The 19,616-nt window shown below is 38.1% G+C and overlaps 2 protein-coding genes and 1 pseudogene across 25 annotated transcripts in view; 2 read left to right on the top strand and 1 right to left on the bottom strand.

Moving 5' to 3' along the window:
- SENP6 (SUMO specific peptidase 6) overlaps positions 1 to 12,765 on the bottom strand; it is a 146,870-nt gene extending 134,105 nt beyond the window's left edge. For 13 of the 22 annotated variants that reach the window (XM_012527447.4, XM_012527448.4, XM_058307059.2 and 10 more), the window contains exon 1: positions 12,017 to 12,739. In XM_012527447.4, coding sequence (XP_012382901.1) covers positions 12,017 to 12,068 — 52 coding nt within the window. In that variant the 5' untranslated portion in view covers positions 12,069 to 12,739. Of the gene's footprint in view, positions 1 to 12,016 lie in introns of all 22 variants that reach the window. The other 9 variants (XM_071218569.1, XM_071218571.1, XM_058307061.2 and 6 more) reach the window with 8 other exon arrangements.
- LOC139440051 (protein LSM14 homolog A-like) lies at positions 1,419 to 4,122 on the top strand (annotated as a pseudogene).
- The window catches only part of FILIP1 (filamin A interacting protein 1), a 427,722-nt gene continuing 420,825 nt past the window's right edge, over positions 12,720 to 19,616 (top strand). For 2 of the 3 annotated variants that reach the window (XM_071218557.1, XM_071218555.1), the window contains exon 1: positions 12,731 to 12,972. The gene's annotated coding sequence lies outside the window, so the exon portion shown is untranslated. Of the gene's footprint in view, positions 12,973 to 19,616 lie in introns of all 3 variants that reach the window. The other variant, XM_071218554.1, reaches the window with a different exon arrangement.

The following is a 19,616-nucleotide window of genomic DNA, read 5'->3' as shown; positions in this document are numbered from 1 at the left end:
CTGACTGAAGAGACCAGAGAAATTAAAAGCCTAAATGCCTATGAGGGGAAAAATTTCCACACTGACACAAAGAGAAAAAGAAGATCTGAACTGCTCAATCTATAAAAGAAATTGAATTCATAATTACAAATCTTTCCACAAAGAAAAACGAAGGCGCAAAGGCTTCATCAGTAATTTCTTCCAAACTTCTAAGAAGTAGCACCAATCTTACCCAAACTTTCCCGGAAAATAAAAAATGAAGGAACATTGTGCAGCTCACTTTTATGAAATCACAATAACTTTGATCCCAAACCCGACATGGACATTCAAGAAGGGAAAATTACTGAGCACTCCCTTATGCAGACAAATACAAAAACCTAAATAAAATACTAGCAAACTAAATTCAGCAATATATAAAAAGGAAAATATCATGACTAAGAGGGTTTTATTCCAGGAAACAAGAGTTAACATTTGAAAATCATGAATGTAAATTACAATACTCACAACAAAGTCCTAGCAAATTAGGGACAGGAACTTCCTGAATCAGAAAAAAATAATAACTGTAAAATCCTTCAGCATACATTAAAACAATCCCCTGCAATGAGCTATCAATGTCTATTCAACTATGCAGAGAGGTCCTAGCTGTTGCACTGTCAAGAAGGAAAATGCCTATGTGGGGCAAGGCAAGCAAGCAAGAAGCAATCTTATTCATGTATAGAACCCTGGAAAGGCTAAAAAGTTGGAGGCACTTTAGGTACATTTGAAGGAAAGAAGACTGGTTAAAAGAACATATAGTTAGTGGAATGCAAACTAATGATGTAGAAGGAAGGATGAAATTAGAAAATCATGATTTGGAAACCATTATTGTAACTGATTCAGGCATGAATCATCAATGAATGCTAAAACAAGTGCGTGAAAATCAGATGGAAAACAAGATATTTACATTGTCTCAAAGCAATCCCCACAAAATATATATTAGTTATAAAGAGAAAAATAAAAACCTTACAGTGGAGAATCGTGACAAATGCCACCTTAACTAAGTGATCAACGTTAATTTCACCAGTAGTATGTCAAATTAGCATCACGTGCCTCCTAATATGATACACTGAGGACAAAGAAAGACAAGAGACATTATTCCAGACTAACGGAGACAAACGAAACATGACAAAGAAATGCATTACATGATTCAACCTAGGATTAGTATCCGAAATATACCAACAACCCAAACATTTCAATAGAAAAACACACACAAACAGAAAATATGAACAAGCTATTCGGAAAAGTAGCACAAATAAATTTTTAAAAGTTGTTTTAAAAATTTTGGGGGTGATGAATGTACAAAATTGTGATTACACTAAAAGCCACTGATTATATACTTTGGAGAGATGGTATGGTATGTGAATATATCTCAATAAAACTGCTTATAAAATAAAATAATAATGGGGTGAGTTTGGGGGAAAATAACCCAAATGTAAGATATAGGCTATAGTGAGTAATATTTTGATGATGTAACAAATCTTTCACAATAATGCAAGCTGTTGGTGGTGGGGAGATGTATGGGAGCTTTGTATGATGATATGTATATTTTGTAAATTCACAAATTTTACTATACACTTACTGTTTATGCATGTTCATGTATGAATGATGCACTTCAATAAAATTTTATTAAAAAATATGAAAAGAAATTCACAGCGTATTTTGTTTACTGATATATCCCCAAAACATAAAAGTGACTAGTACCAAGTTGGCACTCAATAATGATTTGTTAAGTGTTACATGAACAATAATTTTTAAAAAAGCAACAAAGATACTCAATCTCAATAGAGTCAGAGCATCATAAATTCAAACCACCATCTGATTAGCTCATCAAACTGGCAAAAACTAAAACATGAGACAGCATAAGTGGGTGGTATTGTATAGAAACAGGAAAACCTAAAATCTGCTAATGAAACCACTTTGGAGATCAATTTGGCAATGTTCAGGAAATTGAAATTGTACATGACCTATGACCCAATAACTCCACTGTTAAGAGATACCCTAGAGCTGGTGTCAGCAAACTATGGCTCAGTCAAATCTGACCTGTTGCCTGTTTTTATAAGGTCCACAAGTTAAGAATGATTTTCACATTTTTAAATGATTGGGAAGAAATCAAAAGAATAATATTTCATGACACATGAAAACTACATGAAATTCAAATTTCAGTGTTCATAAATAGTTTTATTAGAATACAGTCATACATATTTGCTTAAGTGTTACCTATGACAGCCTTCCTGCTAAAGTGAGTGTGCTGAGGAATTGCAACAGAGACTGCATGGACCACAAAGATTAACATGTTTACCTTCTAGCCTTTTACAGAAAAAGTTTGCTTCTCCTTGCCCAACACTTGTGCCCAAAGAGGTATGATAATAATGGTCGTAGTAGCAATATGTCTATACTGAAAATGTTCATAGTAGCGACATGTAATAGTAAAACACTGGATATACACCTAAATTTTCAAACAGGGGAATATATAAATAGTATAGCCATACAATGGAATACTAAATAACAATGAAAATGTAAGTATTAGAGAGTTATTTCTGACAACACTAAGAAATCAAACAATGCTGTTAAAATAAAAAGTTGCAGAAAAACAAATACGGTATGACAAAGAATTTTTAAACATGCAACACAAAAATACATAAACACAGCTATACATACATACATATACATATAGTTCAGATATATATATATATATATATAAAGAGTATAGTATAAAGAAATGCATGGGAATTATAACTACACCAAAGTAAGAATGGTGGTTTCCTCTGGAGGGAGAGATGATACAAAAAGGGAAGGGGGCTCACCCAGGCTTCAACTGTATAGGCAATGTTTTCTTTTTTAGACTACACAAATGAAAATATTTATAGTACATTTAAAAACTATGATAGGTAAAATTTTACAACCATGAAAGAACAGGAGAAGCATTTTAAAAAGGACCACTGAGAGAAAAGTTAACTTCTGCAAGTTAAAAAAATAAAAGCAGTAAAAAAAAAATGTTAAGGGAAGAATTAAATGAAAAAGTCAGGATATCTTCCAGTAAAGCAATTTCAGGTGGCTCTGTTGGACTACAGCCCCAGTCTTTCTCAAGAACTTATAAAAATTTTCCAAAGGCAGTCAATTGGAGCCCCAAGTAACTATGCAAGAAGTCTGAGTACCATGTCAGAAAGACCACAGAGGCCTTGAGATTACTAAAAAAGGGAGAGGGGTTCAGTTTCCTTCCCTGTCAAAATAGGGAGACATCTGAAATGAAGACATCCTAGAATCTTCAGATCAGCCAAGCCACCACCCTTACAGATGCCATATAAAGCCAGAAAAAAAAACATCCAGCTGAGCCTTGCTCAAATTCTGAATAGACAAAATCTCTGATGTTCTGGTAAAGTGTAAGACATTCCAATACTACCTCAATATGAACTCTTTTAATATATTATATCCACAAGAATGATATTAAAGACTTCTTTGTGAGCCACCAAAACCACAATATTCTTTGCCCCAGGCAGGACCTTGCTATATTGTTCAGTTTTCTCTGTGCTTGCCAACGACTTCCTTCCATCCAAAGGGTTTCTATGAACCCTTTCAGAAGGATGTCTGGGTACAGTTGACTCAGTCCTAGTCAAGTCCATCTGTCAGGCAGCAGTTTGGTGGTGTTGGTGGTGATGGAAGTTTCATGACCTTCTATGGTACCGAAACATCAAAGAGTGGTAACTCATCTCAAAGTAGTGCAGTTAATTGGTTCTACCTTTATGTAGGATATAAAACCTCTTAAAAAATCCAGTTATCTCAAGCTGAAATACATAATGTCCAAAAGCTAGAAAATGAGCAACTCAGAAGTAATTATAAGCAAAGTAGTTTCAAATGTTCTTTCTGTTCCAGCAAGACGGCCATCAAGTGGCAGGACATTTGGTATTCAGTGAGATGGACCATGAGATTTGAGAAACACTTAACTCTTAGAAGTGCAAATGCACAATTCAACAAGGAGAAAAATGACAATTTCATAATAAATTAAGAGAAGATAAACTTGAGAAACAGGTGAAGTCTATAAATGGTAAAGACAAAGGAGACTCAAGAGCCCATACTCTGGGGAGCCATTGTAGCTCAAGTGGTTGAGTGCCTACTTCCCATATGAGAGGTTCCAGGTTCCTCCCCAGTGCCTCCTAAAAACAAAAGAAAACAAGCAAACAAATGAAAAAACCAACTCAGGAGAACCAATGAGGCTCAGTGGCTGAGCACCAGCTTCCCACAAACAAGGTCCAGTGTTCAAATCCCAGCCTCAATACCAAAAGAGTCCATACCTTGATAATCTGGGAAGGAAATACTGATGAAGCTTCTTGGGCTTAAGAACTATTATGACAAGATTTTATCATATTTTGAAATATTTTATGTGATGATAACAGAGAACGAAAACCAGCCTGGGCTGAAGAAAGAAGATTAAATGCCAAAATATTTGGAATCCTATTTTGTCCAAATGTTGGCCATGATAGGGGACATAGAGATGGAGGAGGTATTAGTTTCCATGATGGCAGAGGTCAGTAGATCTCCTGTTGGTGAAGAGATGGTAACTTCACCATGTCTCCTGGATTTAATGCAGACTAGTACATAGGAGGTTGTGAGGGCAGAAAGCTTGCAGATGTCAAATATAAGAAAGACAACAAGGTTACTGCATACTCTATAAACAAGTCTTTGAAACTAGAGGAATTTCTAGCTCTTCATTGTCCTGAAAAAGGGTCTACAAAAAATGAAAAAGTAAATTTACTATATATTGGTTCACTGGCACTGTTTTGTTTTTTACATTTTTTTTAAGATTTTTATTTATTTCTCTCCCCTTTCCCCCCATCCCACCCCAGTTGTCTGTTCTCTGTGTCCATTTGCTGTGTGTTCTTCTATGTCCGTTTGTATCCTTGTCAGCGGCACAGGGAATCTGTGTCTCTTTTGTTGTTGTTGTTATTACGTCACCTTGCTGCATCAGCTCTCCGTGTGTGCAGTGCCATTCCTGGGTAGGCTGGACTTCCTTTAGCGCTGGGTGGCTCTCCCTACGGGCACACTCCTTGCACCATGGGGCTCCCCTACGCCGGGGACACCCCCGTGTGGCATGGCACTCCTTGCGCGCATCAGCACTGCACGTGGGCCAGCTCATCACACGGGTCAGGAGGCCCTGGGTTTGAACCCTGGACCCCCCATGTGGTAAGCGGACGCCCTATCCCTTGAGCCAAGTCTGCTTACCTGTTTTTCACATTTTTAATCCTACTCTATTTCAAAGGTTGCCATGAACTTAATTTGACAGGGGGAAAAAATCTTCAAAAATAAGCATTAAATATGTTTGAAATAGAAAAAAATCCACAGATCAGAAAATGACTGTTGTCTTACTACCCAAGCCTACAGTTTCAGATAACTTCAAGGTAACTGTTGTTACTTTGGGTTAGGGCAGGGAAATCATATGTTCCAGTCTGTCTGGGACTGTCCTAATTTTTGTATTAAAAGTCCCACATTCTCAGGAAAAGAGAGATCCTGATTTTTGGTAATGGGTACGGAAAGTTGTAAGAAAAGTACAAAATCCCAAAGGCAGCCCCCAAAATCAGGGCTAAAAGCAGCACTGTTTTTAGTGTCAAAATGACAAGTAGTTGCTATCACTGTTTTTTCTCCTCAGGGCTGATGCTGGCAAACAAAATTTGTAGTTTACAATAATGGATCGTCCATTGTTTGATCACTCCAAGTAATATGACTTAAATGTACAACTTAAGAGTGTTTTAATTGAGAGCATTAACAATCAGTCTGACTTTGGATTAACTGTTGTGCTCTGTACTGAGATAGTGTCAGTTTAGTTTTTAATACTGTGAATAGTTACCATATTTTCCAGGCATTTAAGTAATAAAAATGTGAACAATCACAATAACAATGCCAGTAAGACCTAGACATCACTGAAAGAAAAAAGGAAGGAAAAGTTTCTGGCAATCTTCTTCTTTTCTGCTTATGATTGATTGTTCAGTTGACTGAGAAATGATTCAGCAATTCCTGAACCATTCCTTGATCAAAGGAAATTTAAATCAATGATTGCTTACTTGCCTACAATACTTTTGAAGAGAATTACAAATTGTCTTGCTACTTTACTGTTTCTCTTTAGCTTTCTAGACTGTCCAGAATTTAGAAATGTTTGGATCTCATAAAAAAGAACTGTCATTTTCAAATTTAGGAAACAGTGTAACTTTGTGGAAAAATGGGGGAAAATACCAAGATTTTAGTCCTGGTTACCTATGACAGATTAAAATGGAAGCAATTTCTTTGCCCTTCTTCCTGCTGAAGTAAGTATTTGGCTATATTTGGCTGACTCTAGACCCTTTCGACCAATAGAATGTGGCAGAAGTGACACTGTAATTTCTGAATTTGGACATTAAGAGATCTGCAGCTTCTACTTCCATCAACAACTTAAGAGTGTTCCCTTATCAATAAATGATAATTCTCCATAATTACCTATTAGTTTTCATTCTCTTGTCTAGTTTCCCAGGGACCTGATGGGTAGGAATGTGAGCAGGCAAAGGGGATAAGAGAAATAATGGGGGAGGAGGAGGGAGAGGGGAGACAAAGTAAAAGAACAGGGGAGGGAGGAAGGGAAGGAAGGAGGGAAAAAAAGAAATGCTAAAAGAGGCCAAAGCTATAAACCAGGTCTCAAGCTTCATTTCTGATTTCAGCACTCACTGGTTATGGGTCATATAATCCCTTTATGCTTCACAATTTCCTCAAACACCCAATAAACTTTGGTTACGGCAACAACAACAATCAACTTTCAGAAGTCCAGACATATGGCATACATAATTTCATTCTCTTTCCTCTATCACTACTTCATTTAACCTGGGCTAAAACAAGAATAATCAGCCAATACCTAGAAAAAGAAATACAGTAAGTGAAAGAAGGACAATACATAAAAAGTACCGTTGAAATAAAAGAGAAGGAACGTAAGGAAAGGAATTTCTTTTTCTCTTCTCTAAGAAAATAAATATAGTATCAGTGAACACATAGTTAACTACATGTCTGAAAATTGTTCTCAGGATTAATACATAGTAACTCATTTAATCCTCCTGGCAACCCTATGAGGTAACTAAAATTATTAACCTTATTTTACAGATGAGAAAACAGAGAAATTAAGTAATTTATATTCAAGACCACACAGCTAACACATGGTACAGCTAGGTTTTGACTCAGGCATTCTGGTTTCTGATTCAGGGTGTCAATACATTTCTAGTGAAAATGCCTGTCCTTCCAAGTGAGAATCTACTCTACTATCCCATGTGATACATGAAATCAAATGATAAGTAAAAGGGCCATAACTTATCAATTCAACTAGGATGAAACCAGGAAAAACACTATTTAAATAGGAGTAAATAAGGAAGGATAGCATGCTGTAGTATCCAAAATTAGTGCAGTGAGAAGAAAAAGGAGAAAAACTAAATGGAAAACCTTTGGTGTACTCTGCTGATCTGGTCAAAACTAAAGACCTCATTCATACTCCTTGGAAAGCCATGTGGTGGCTTTAGGAGAAACTATGCCTTAGTGTTCAAGAGATAATGTGAACTATTTACTGTCCCCAGTAAAAGTATTAAAATGAACTGAGTTTACTTGTGAAATAAAAGTGTAGCTAAGGGGAAATGGAAAATACTTTTCATTTGGAGAGAGAAGTAATTTTGCTGGTATAGGGGACCACACTCCAAAGGTGAAGCACCAGTCTTTTCAACCTAGTAGACAAGAGCCACAAAGGGAGATGGATCCAGATTTTAAAACAAACTAAGGGAGTAATATATGAATATTAGAAAAGAAATGCAGAAAAAAGTTACTTCAGGAAAATACACAAGGAAATATAAATGAAGAATTTCATCACAGAAGAAAAAAGAGAGAAGAAAATTAGATTTGAACAAGTACAGTATGAAAAAGAAATGAGAGAGGAAGTAGACTTGCTAGATGTTCCAAAGAGAAAAAGGAAAATAAATAAATAAGAAGGATAAAGAAAAACTAGCTACCATCAACTCTGCCCTATACTACCATAGTCTCCTATCAGATCTCCCTAATAGTCGTTTGCCCTTTGCTAAAACCTTTCTCCATGCAGTAGCCACTGACCTTTTTGGAAACACATCTAATGATGTCACCTCCAGCTTCATCTGGTACCACTCTTCATGATTTCTCCTTTTAGTTCCCCAAACATGCCATGATCCCTCTATTTTATTCCCTCTGTGTGGAGAGGTGTGCCTCCCCAGACCTTTCAGAGACCACCCTGATAGCTCAAACTCTCATAATTACAAATAATCTTTCTTTTTTGTACTTGACAGTTGTAGTTTTACACTTATGAGTGTGATTATTTGATTATTGATCCTCTTCACTAGACTGGAAACTAAGTAAGAAATCATGTTTTTGTTCTCTCCACTGCGCCTCTCTGCCCTGTATCTACAACATAGCAGGTGCTCAATAAATATTTGTTAGATGAATGAACGAATAAATTAAGAAGATAAATCTGCCAAAATAATATATCATGAATAAAAAAGTAGTATGAGACAATGTTAAGTGAATAGAAGAGAAAGAAATAAATGAAAAGGAAGTGGGAGGAGTAAAGAAAGCAATATAACTTGTGACCTAATTAAATACACACAATTTTAATGTGATATTATAGGAACAAAATAACGTGGCACAATAATATCCAGTAGATTTCCTTTTCTCTAGAGAAGTTGCAAAAGAAAATGGAATTAGAATTTCAGTTAATAGGTGTGAGGATGTAGGGCATATTTTAGAACCGAATGCCAAACAGGCACCTCAAACTTAGTATTACCAATGTAGAGCAATTAATTCCCCCATTCCTTAGCCAGTCCAACCCATCTCAGTAAATGACATTATCCTCTAACAGCTCAAGTCAAAACCTTAGGTATCATCCTTGATTTTTTCCCATACTCTGATCCTCAATATACAATCCATCAACGAGTGCTGTAAGCTCTACATTCAAGCCTGTCATCAATCTATCCACTTCTCTCTCCAATCTCCACCCTTACCAACTTAATACAAAGGTCCTATCATTGCTACCTAGGTTACCACATCTTCCTAACTCATCTCTCTGCTTTCAGTCTTATTCTCTCATTCCACACAGAGCAAAGTGATCTTTAAAACATATATATATATATTATATCATGACACTCCTTTCCCCCAAACTCTTCAATGACTTCCCACTCTTAGAAGCAAAAATTCTTCATAGTCCTGCATGATAGATCTCCTGCCTATCTCTCTAAATTTCATCCCACTCCCTCCTTTGCTTGCTACACTTCAGCTATAATGACCTCCGTTTTGTTTAACAAGCACAAGTTACCTCTGAACCTTAACGCATATCATTCCCTCTGTCAGTGTGTCTCATAGTTAAGATGCTGCCATAATTCAAGTATCATTTTCTCAGGGAGGCCTTTACTGACCTTAACTCTATGTAAAACAGAGTCTCCATTCTACCACTGATCTGGATATTTCCTCCACAGCATTTATCACATTCTGTTATCTTGTTTATTTCACTAACAAATATACTTTAGGTACAAGAAATATGGTGGTAAAAAGACAAGTTAATCCTTTCACAGAGCTTATATTTTAGTAGGGCTGAAAAACATGGTGATAAATTTATCATGTGATTTGAGCTATTATGAAAAATGAAATGGTAAATGGGAATACTGTGTGTGTATGTGTGTGTTATCATAAAGTCAACTACTTTAAATAAGTTGTCAGAAGCAGATCTGAATAAAGCAAAGAATAGAACTATGTGAAAATTGGAATATCTACATGGACTGTTCTTAAGTAATTCAAATTCTCATTAAAATATAAGTTCCATGAAGGCAAGGACCTGGACTATCCTATGCACTGCTGTATCCATCCTGGTACAGTGCCTAGCACAGAGGTGGTCCTCGATCAATATTAGATTAGTGAATGAATACCTCTTTCAGTTTTTCAAAAAGTCTAGTGAAGAGTAAGGGAAAGGTAACATGTAAAGGTTTAAATATTAAATTCTAAGAGTCCATGGGGAAACATTTTGAAAACTTATAAACATGGCAATACAAAAAGTATGACAAATCATAGTGGAACATTTTATTATTTTATTATTAAAAGTGTAAGGAACCTATTGGACTCAGTACTTTCTGCACAATTTTTCTGTGAACATAAAACTCCTCTAAAATAGTCAATTACTAATATAAAAAAAGTGTAAGGAAACAATGGAAAACGAAATAAATAACAAAAGTATTGCTAAATATCACTCATTTAGAAAAATTAAATAAGTACATGAAAACCTGATATGAGAAACTAAAATCCTTGCTCTCCTTTCTACTCAAGTTACCATTCACTTTCCTTATGAAAATGCTGAGAGAGATACGGTGAAACTCAAATTTATCATACTGTACATTGGTAGACCCTTAAACTAAAACAATAGTTTGAAAAGTACATCAGCTCTCTATTTACCCTTTCTATCCTCACTATGTTCCTCTAGTCAGAACCTGAAACTGGATTAGCCCAGAATTTAACACAGCACAAAAATATAATCATCTGAGTACTAACCTATAATAAGAACCAGTAAACCATCTTTTGAGTTTCCAATTTTGAAACAGGAAATAATGTACATAGCATCACCTGTAACACAAGCTACACCTTCTCAGCCATTTTGCCCAACTGGATTGGAGATAAAAACAAATGAAAGCAGAAAAACTCACAAGCCTTCTGGATCTTAACTAGGAATCTCTATAAAGCTCTCATCACTTTTAGATAAGAGCTGACTTGCATAAATAGGGAGGTCAGATTTTTTCGCTTTGGTATATTCAAGTAGAAAGAATTAAGAAAATTACAGACATCTTTTTCCACCTCTACCAGTACCTATTCATTCATTAAACAAGTAGTGAGTACTTACTGTGTTCCAGGCACTGTGTGAAACTCTGATAATTAATTAGTAAATAAAGCACACCCATCCCTCAAAACTCTTACAGAAACTGTTACTACAGATAAGTTATACTTTCTTAATTCAGCAATGTTTCTAAATAATTTAAAAACAAAAAAGTATCCTTTACGACACACGCAAAATCTTAAGAGCAGTTAATCCTTTTGAACATTCACTGCACAGCAGATACTTATTTCTCTAAACACGGTATTTATAAACTCGATTACCAGGGTAAACCCTGAACCCATAGTCAAATTAAGCAATGTGAACCTTAAAGTTCCTGGTCCACAATTACAATTAATTTAGCTGTATTTGGGAAGTCCTTATATGTTCATGGGCAAAAAGCCAATATTATTACCCATTACCACCATCCCCAACAATAACATATAGAGAGCTTTTTTAAGACTGGCTTAGTCCACTTAGAGTAAATAAGTTTAACTTTCCCTCACAAATGAATAAAATGGAACCACCCAGATACTGTGTCTATGAGATGTGGTACTGTCTCAAAACTGGCATTGTGAACCTCATTCTCTTTTTTCAGATAAATTATTTTATAACATATTTTTAGCAAAGCACAAGTCTAGATCTAACTGGAATGCAGTCTGCAACAGGAAGCCTGAAGCTCGGCGACTAAGGACCAAGAACGGGAAAAACAAACACAGAAACTACCTCTCCCTTCGCTGCTTAGTCAGGCTCCCAATTTAACCCAATCTCTGCAGTTTGAAACTTTCCGTGAACACCAAACAATATCTGAATGTAGTCTTGTCTCATCCTTAGGCAACCATCAAAAATAAAAAACGTCAGAGACCTGTGCGCAATCTCAATGGACACCAAACAACTCGGGCTCGCAGCTCGAACCACCGGCGCCTTCTCGGCAGTCCCCGCTCCAGGCCAAGCCCCTCGCCTGGGCGGACTCGAACACAGCGCATTCACTCGCTACACATTTCCTCCCCGCCATCGCCTGGGCCGCCCCCCATACTCACATAGCGCGGATAACTGAATTTCCGGGGCTTGGGGGGCCACGTTTTCCTGTATTTCCCCAATCCCCCGCAAGGGAAGATACAGACGTACCTTCCAGAAAAGTAATCTCCCCAGCTCCGCCGCCGCTCTTGCCGGCCGCCATCTTCCTCCTCCCACGCCGCCGCCTCCTTATTCCATGGCCCACACCGCCGCCGCGCTCGCCGGGTTGAGGGGCCGCGCCGCAGAAGGATAGTCGCCTCAGGGTTGCAGGCCTCAGGCTCCGCCGTCAGGCAGTCGGCGCTACCGCGTCCAGGCGGGCCCACACAAAAGCAGGCCAGGCGCTCCCGGACCTCTCCGCGGGCAGGAAGGCGGCGAAGCCTGCGGCCTGCGCTTCTCCTCAGGCCCTTCCAGGGGAACGCGAGCGACGAGGACGGCGACAGCGATTCCCAGGCCCCGTTCCTCTCAGCCCACGACTCCCCATCCACCTCCCACCCAGGACACCTGAGAAGCTTCCCCTAGCCGCGGGCCCCCAGGAAGGGAGGGTGAAGGGAGCACGCAAACACGCCTCCCCTCGCCTGGGGCCGTAAAATGGCCGCACGAACCGCGCTGAGGCGGCGAAGTCTCCGCCACCGTCAGGCACCCCCAAGGCCCCTCGCTCTTAATGCGGGCGCCGCCGCTACGGCCGTCCGCCCACCCCGCCCGGGCACGAATGCATCAGCGTAGGCCTCTGCGACTGTTCATGTGGACATGGGTGGGTCTCTTCTGCCACCGCCTCGCGTCGGTCGCCACAGCAGCTCCAGCCACCGCCGCCGCCGCTCCTCCCCCACGGGCGCTGGGGCTGCCGCCGGGCTCCCGCCCCCGCCCCGACGCCGCCGCCCCCAGCGCAGCTCCACTTTGGAGCCTGGGCCGGGCTCGCGGGCAGAGCCGGCGGCGGCCACCCGTCGACCGCGGACTAGTGACACCGCAGATCGAGCTCTCGGCGGGACCGGCGGTGCGCGGCGCCCACTCGGCCTGGACTCGGTTCGTCCACAATCCCGACGCCGAGGGTCCCTTGGCAGACATGGCATGTGAGCGCTTTTGAGCAGGGCTGGTGATGTATTTGATTCCCGTGGCTTCACTAATGCCTAAAAAATAATTAATTTCTTTGAAGAAGTCTTAGAATTTAAATCGTAGCAAACTGAAAGGAAAGGGTAGTTCCTCTCGGCCCACGAAAGCTCTAAATCATGTGGTTAGAAAACGATCTGTGGTCCACATTCGTTTTTTAAAAAGTCTTCAGAATTTGTTATAAGGGAAAATTCTGCAGTACACTTTGAAGGACATGTGAAAAGGAACGCTGTCATTTATGTGCTAAGACTTAAAAACTACACCGTACCCTATCAGACCTCTAATTGAAGGTGACTCTGTCATGGTCGCTTTTTTTTTTTAAAAAAAAAAAAACACGTCCCTTTTCTTTCTTTTCCTTTCTTTTTCTTTCACTTTTTAATTGTGCAAATATTACATGTTAATTATGAAATTTTGGAAAATACAGAAAGACGACCATAGTCTCAACACCAAAACTCAGCTCCTTTAAGTTTGTCTCCCATCAGCAAGGTAGTTCTTAAATCCCTCATCATCCCTCTTTTTAAAAACAAAACAAGAAAATGTATGCAGTATTTCAGTGAAAATTCAACAAGTTTTAAAATAATGCATAAAAACTACAATTAGTTGCAGTATTTGGGGAATGAACAATTGTCCTGTTAACCCAGGCTTAAGCAGAAAATCGTTTCTGTGTAAAATTCCTTTAAAGTCTTTTCCTGAAATGAACTAGTATTCTTCCCTGGTTTGGAGTAGTGTAATGAATATAATTTATTATAATTTGTTATATTTTTTTGCCTGAGGATACTGTATGATCCAGTTGTGATGCTCTATGACATAATGTGGGCAGTGACATAATACTGAGGCGTGTAGATAATAGGCAGATGTGGCAGACTAGTCTCATTTGTACTGACTTCAAAATGTAGTTTAAAAAAATAAGTCTCTGATTTTAAAATACTTGCATGGTGACTCTGAAGATGGAAGAAGGGACCCAGCAACAAGAAATGCGGGCAGCTTCTGAAAGCTGAAAAAGTCGAGAAAATTTATTCTCCCCTTAAACTTTGAGAGGAAAGCTGATACCTTGATTTTGGCCCAGGAAGAAGGATGTTGGACTTCTGGTCTACAGAATTGTAAGATAATAAATGTGTGTCAAGCTACTAAATTGCTAAATTACAGCAGCCATAGAAAACTAATACACATGGAATAGGAAACAAGATAGAGTTGTACAAAAGGTGTCTTTTAAGGAAGTTGAGTTAGGATGTTTTAATTCATTGTTTTATTTTTCAGTGTTATTAATTTCATTTGATCTCTATTGGACTCCATAATTCCCATTTTAAAAGAAATATTTGGATTAAACCAGTGGGTCTCAAACTTTAGCACACGTCAGAGTCACCTGAAGGGTGTGTTAAAACACAGATTGCTCTACCCCACCCCCAGAATCTCTGATTCAGTGAGTCTAGGCCCAAGAATCTAAATTTCTAACAAGTTCTCAGGTGATACCAATGCTACACCACACTTTTAGAACCACTAGTTGGAACAATCTCTAAATTCCTTTCCCATTCAATTATTCTGATTCTATATGTTTTCAGTTATGAGCGAAATTGTCAGTTTTCATATTCAGTATAAGGTTAAAGAGATATTCTAAAATCACTGTTCTTCTGTATTAGCATGGTCAACTAAGAATTGATAGAATCGTGTATCTCTTCTCTAGGAGTCAGGCCTAGAAATTTTCTTATTTGGAAGACTTGCTTGAACCTTAGGTGTATTTATATATACAAATATTTCGTGTACTTACACATACTCAATTAACAGTCCCTTTTCTTTATACTTACTATATTTGAAGCTCAAGTGATGTTACTGAGAATATCTTTGTGTTTTTTAAATTAAATTTTATTTTTTTATTCCCCCAGTGTCTTTTTTTTTTTTTTCATTTTATCTTCAGAATTTTAGGTTACAGAAAAGTCACATAGAGAATATAAGGGATTCCAATATACCCAAATGCCCTCCCCCTTTCCCCTCTCCCCTATTAATAACATTTTACATGTGGATGGTATGTTTGTTACAAGAGAATGTCTTTGAGTATCAGAAACATGGCTAATTACAAAACGAGTTCTCTGAATTACATATTCAATTTTGATTAAAAGTCGTTCATGTCTTCATGTTTATACTTAGCAAATCTCATTTAGCTGTCAGCTGACTTGTTAGATGTCACATTAAAATTTAATTGTGGCATAAAAGATAAATAAGTAGAAAATTTATACTATTTTAGGTTTGAATGAAGGTAATTATAGTGAATATAATAAACTACCTTTTCTAATTACTACATTTAAAAAAATTTGGAAAAAAAGAAGAAAGGTCAAAACAAAACCGGGTCCTGTACCCAAAATTCTAATCTTAGGCCATATCCTCTCCAGTGTCTTTTTGTACACTTACTTCAGTTACCTACTCCCAAAGTTACACACCCAAAGACCAGTTTCTCTACCAAACTCATTAATTCCAACATCCCATCTCCAACAACAACCACTATGACCATTTTCAACCTCATTGTGATCCCTAAACCCATTGACCTCGCTTTATCCAGTTCAGATTCCATGATACATTTTTTTATTTACTCTCTTGATTTTATGCTCAACTTCCTCGCCGCTCTGCCCTTTCCCAGATCTCTTTAACACATTCATCCTAAGTAACTCTAGCTATCCACCTTCTCCCAATGGGAATATAGGAGGAGGGTGAGTAGCACTGAAGAAAGTCATCCAACAGAGAAGGTTGTCTCCACTATAACATCATAGCTGTTATGTAACAGGGAGCTTCTGTTATTACCAGAATTTCTACTAGGTTCTCAAATTACCATGATCTCCAACTGTCCACTACAACACTTTAAAACTTCTGCAACCCTCCCCCATCTCTCTCAGCAGAATTTTTTGCTTCCCACTCCAAAGAGAAATAGAAGCCATAAGGTGAGCATTCCCTCAGTTTACCAAAAGTATCTGCATCTGTACCCACTCATTCTATTTTTTATTCCCTATTGTTTTAATAGAGATAGAGTCCCTCCTTCATTAACACAATCCCTTTACATATCCTATGATCCCATACCCTAGTGCCTGGTGAAGATCCTTATTCTCCTCAACCCACTAGAATCTGTCTTCTTTGCAGTAGTAAATGTTGAACCTACTCTTTATAACATTTAGGATGTTTTGACCATACCATGCATTTAACTGCTTTGCAGTCAATTCACCAGCATAGCTGTAGGCTTTTTAAATTGGTTCAAAGGCACATATTCAGGAGTCCCAATATTAAGAAATCCCCTTGGTTTTCTGTGCAGTTCTGTGTCCTACAAGAAAGAATAATCAGTGGTTGGGACCAAATGGCCAGCATCATCAATGCTACTCAGTCATCCCATGTAAACAGAATTCAGAAGAAAACAGGACTGAGAATCTCCAAGATCTTTTGGAAGGACTGAAGAGCATGACCCCCTCCCCAAAGCTGCTCCTCTACTGGGATCTTTAGCTCAGTGACTAGCATTGCCATCCACCTAGTTTCACAAACCCTAGTAGTCATTCTTGACTTTCTTTTTCTAGAGTTTTTACTTCCTGAATATTGCTTGAACCTGTCCATATTTTTAAAATTTATTCCAATGATCCCAGTTCTCTTAGTCACTGCAATCTCATCCATACTATTATAATAGCTTCTAACAGGTCGTTCCTTGTCCATTCTACCCCTTCTCTAATCCATTTCTCACTCAAAAACCATAATAATTAAAAAAAAATATTTATTCTCTCCTCCCCCTCCACCCTGTTGTCTGTTCTCTGTGTCCATTCACTGTGTGTTCTTCTGTCTGCATGTATTCTCATTAGGTGGCTCTGGAAACCAATCCTGGGACCTTCCAGAGTGGGAGAGAGGTGATCATTCATCTTGTACCACCTCAACATCCTGTTCTGCTACGTCTTCTTATTGTCTCTCCTCTGTGTCTCTTGTTGCGTCATCTTGCTGTGCCAGCTCTCCGCATTGGCCCGGCATTCCTGCGCAGATCAGCACTCCTGCTGGGGCATCATTCCCATTGGGGCGTCATTCCCATGTGGGCTGGCACTCTGTATGGGCCAGCTCACCACACAGGCCAGCTTGTCTTCACTAGGAGGCCCTGGGCATCGAACCCTGGACCTCTGTATGGTAAATGGGAGCCCAACTGCTTGAGCCACATCCGTTTCCCCATAATATCTTTTTAAAATGCAAATCAGATTATAGTATTTTCCTGCTTAAAACCATTCAAAGGTTTCCCATTGCTCTTAGGATAAAATCTTAAATCCTTCATCGACCTAATAAGCCCTCCCTCCCTACTTTATTAGCCTCATCTTGCAGCAGTCTCACCTTTCTTATAAAGCTCCAACCAGTTTGTACTTCTTTCAGTTCCTCAAATGCTTCATCTTCTTTTCTACTTCAAGGCTTTTGAACATGTTTTATCATCCATCTCAAATGCACTTTTTGTCTGAATAGTGTTGTACTAGTAATTAGTAACACATATCTGCTGAATGAATAAACAAATGAATATAGCATATTTAAAATGACCTTTCCCAAGGAAAACTTATAATCCTGAAGCCCAATCTCCTTAGAGATCATCTAATATAGTCTTTTCAGACGTCTAAAAAATAGTTTTCCCCAGATAACATCACAGTAGAAATCTGGGAATGATTCCCTAAGACTACAATGCTGAAATACCTTGGGTGTTTTGAGGAGGCCAGGGAAGGAGGTAAAGCTACCTAGAAGTTTAGGAAGGCTTTGATTTGGTGATAGGCATGGTAAAAAAGTTTCTTTTCTGTATACTTTCATCATCCCTAAGGCTACAAATTCTTCTTTTGTAACAGCTGACCTTTCCTCCTTTTTAGTCAGATTTAAAATGCTGCATATAAAACTATTTGGAATAGAATATAGCATATTCTATGCTAGAGGAGTTTAATAGGTATTAGATAGTAATCCAAATTTAATCTATGCATTTAGTTGGAAACCAATGATTAATTTGTTCTTCTAAATGCTACTCTTAGAAATACGGTATATAGTCCATGGCTAAATATATATTTCAGAAAACAATAGCAGGTCCTGCAGATTGTGACTAGTTGATTATTTTTGAAGGGCTGTCTTTTTTTTTTTTTTTGTCAGATGAAATAAACAATGGGCATGACATGAGAACAGTGTATAATTTCATTGCTCACTCTTTTAACATAAACTCTACATTATAAAATTCCATGCTACTTTTAATTTCTTATTTTTGTTCCTCTTTAATTCAACTATTTTTTATGATCCTTTTTTATTTCCAGTTCTTTTCTTTAGTCAGTGCTCTCTCTCCCTTTTCCATGTTGAAGATTTTTTCCTAGGATTTTAGCAGATGGCCTAAGCAGTCATTTTAATGCTTTTAAAAGTTTTAATCTTTTAAGTGAAACTGAATCTAATATTTAAACATTCTTAAGTAAATATGCCCTCAGAATAACACACATTTCTTATAAACAGTTAATTCCTACTAACTAGCCACCTTCATCATCAACATTTATAAATTAACAGGTGAAGTTTTCAGGTGACACTTGACTTTCCTGGGCCCTTGATACTTTTGCTTTCATTGTACCTTCCTCCATAAAAAAAAAAAAATATTAATTTTTGTTTTTTAGCTAGACTTATAATGTTATGTATAAAACTATTAAAAATTTTTAACAATTTTACAACTGTGTTGGCATAAAGATAATACACAATACAGCCTAGACTTAATATTATACATTTATTATCATTATGTTCATTTTTTTTCCCTTCTGATTTTAAAATAAATTAAAATTAAGACATTTCCAATAAGTCTTTAAAAGTTCATGGGCCCTATGTACTGTGCCTACTTGTGTCTAATGGATAAGTCATCCTGTAGATGTACATCAATGGAAATGACCACATGAAAATCATGTCCAGTCAAACTCTGGGGACAGTAGTTTTCAAACTTTAACATGCCTAGGAATCACCTGGACTGCTTATAAACAGTTTCCTGGGCCAATCCCAGACTATCCAATTCAGTAAGCCTGGCTAGGGCCCATGAAATTGCATTTCTAATTAGCTCAGAAGTAATGCCTTTGGGGCTGATCTGAGAACTAAGCTTTAAGAACCACTGCTGGCAGAAGAAAGTAAATGTTTCATTTACACAAAGACAGTATTGCTTATATGATTGACTATATGTACTATCCAGATCTCCTAACCAATTGTGGTGGCTGGAAGCTATGTACCTCAGAAAAAACATGTTCTTAAACTTGATCCATTCCTATGGGTGTAAACCATTGTAAATAGGACATTTGAAGAGGTTATTTCAGTTAATGTGTGGCCCAACTGAGCCAGGATGCGTCTTTTTATTAGTTAATTAATTAAAAATTTTTAAAAATTTACTTTTAAAAGATACATAGGTCACACAAAATGTTACATTAAAAAAATATAGGAGGGAAGCAGATTTGGCTCAATGGATGGAGCATCCACCTACCACATGGGAGGTCCAGGGTTCAAACCCAGGGCCTCCTGACCTATGTGGTGAAGCTGGCCCACCCGTGGTGCTGATGCATGCAAGGAGTGCCATGCCATGCAGGGGTGTCCTCTGTATAGGGGAACCCCGCGCGCAAAGAGT

This window comes from Dasypus novemcinctus, chromosome 11 (assembly GCF_030445035.2).
Source record: "Dasypus novemcinctus isolate mDasNov1 chromosome 11, mDasNov1.1.hap2, whole genome shotgun sequence".
NCBI lineage: Eukaryota > Metazoa > Chordata > Mammalia > Cingulata > Dasypodidae > Dasypus > Dasypus novemcinctus.
Note: the sequence above shows the minus strand (reverse complement) of the source record. Positions and strands in the feature narration are given on the sequence as shown.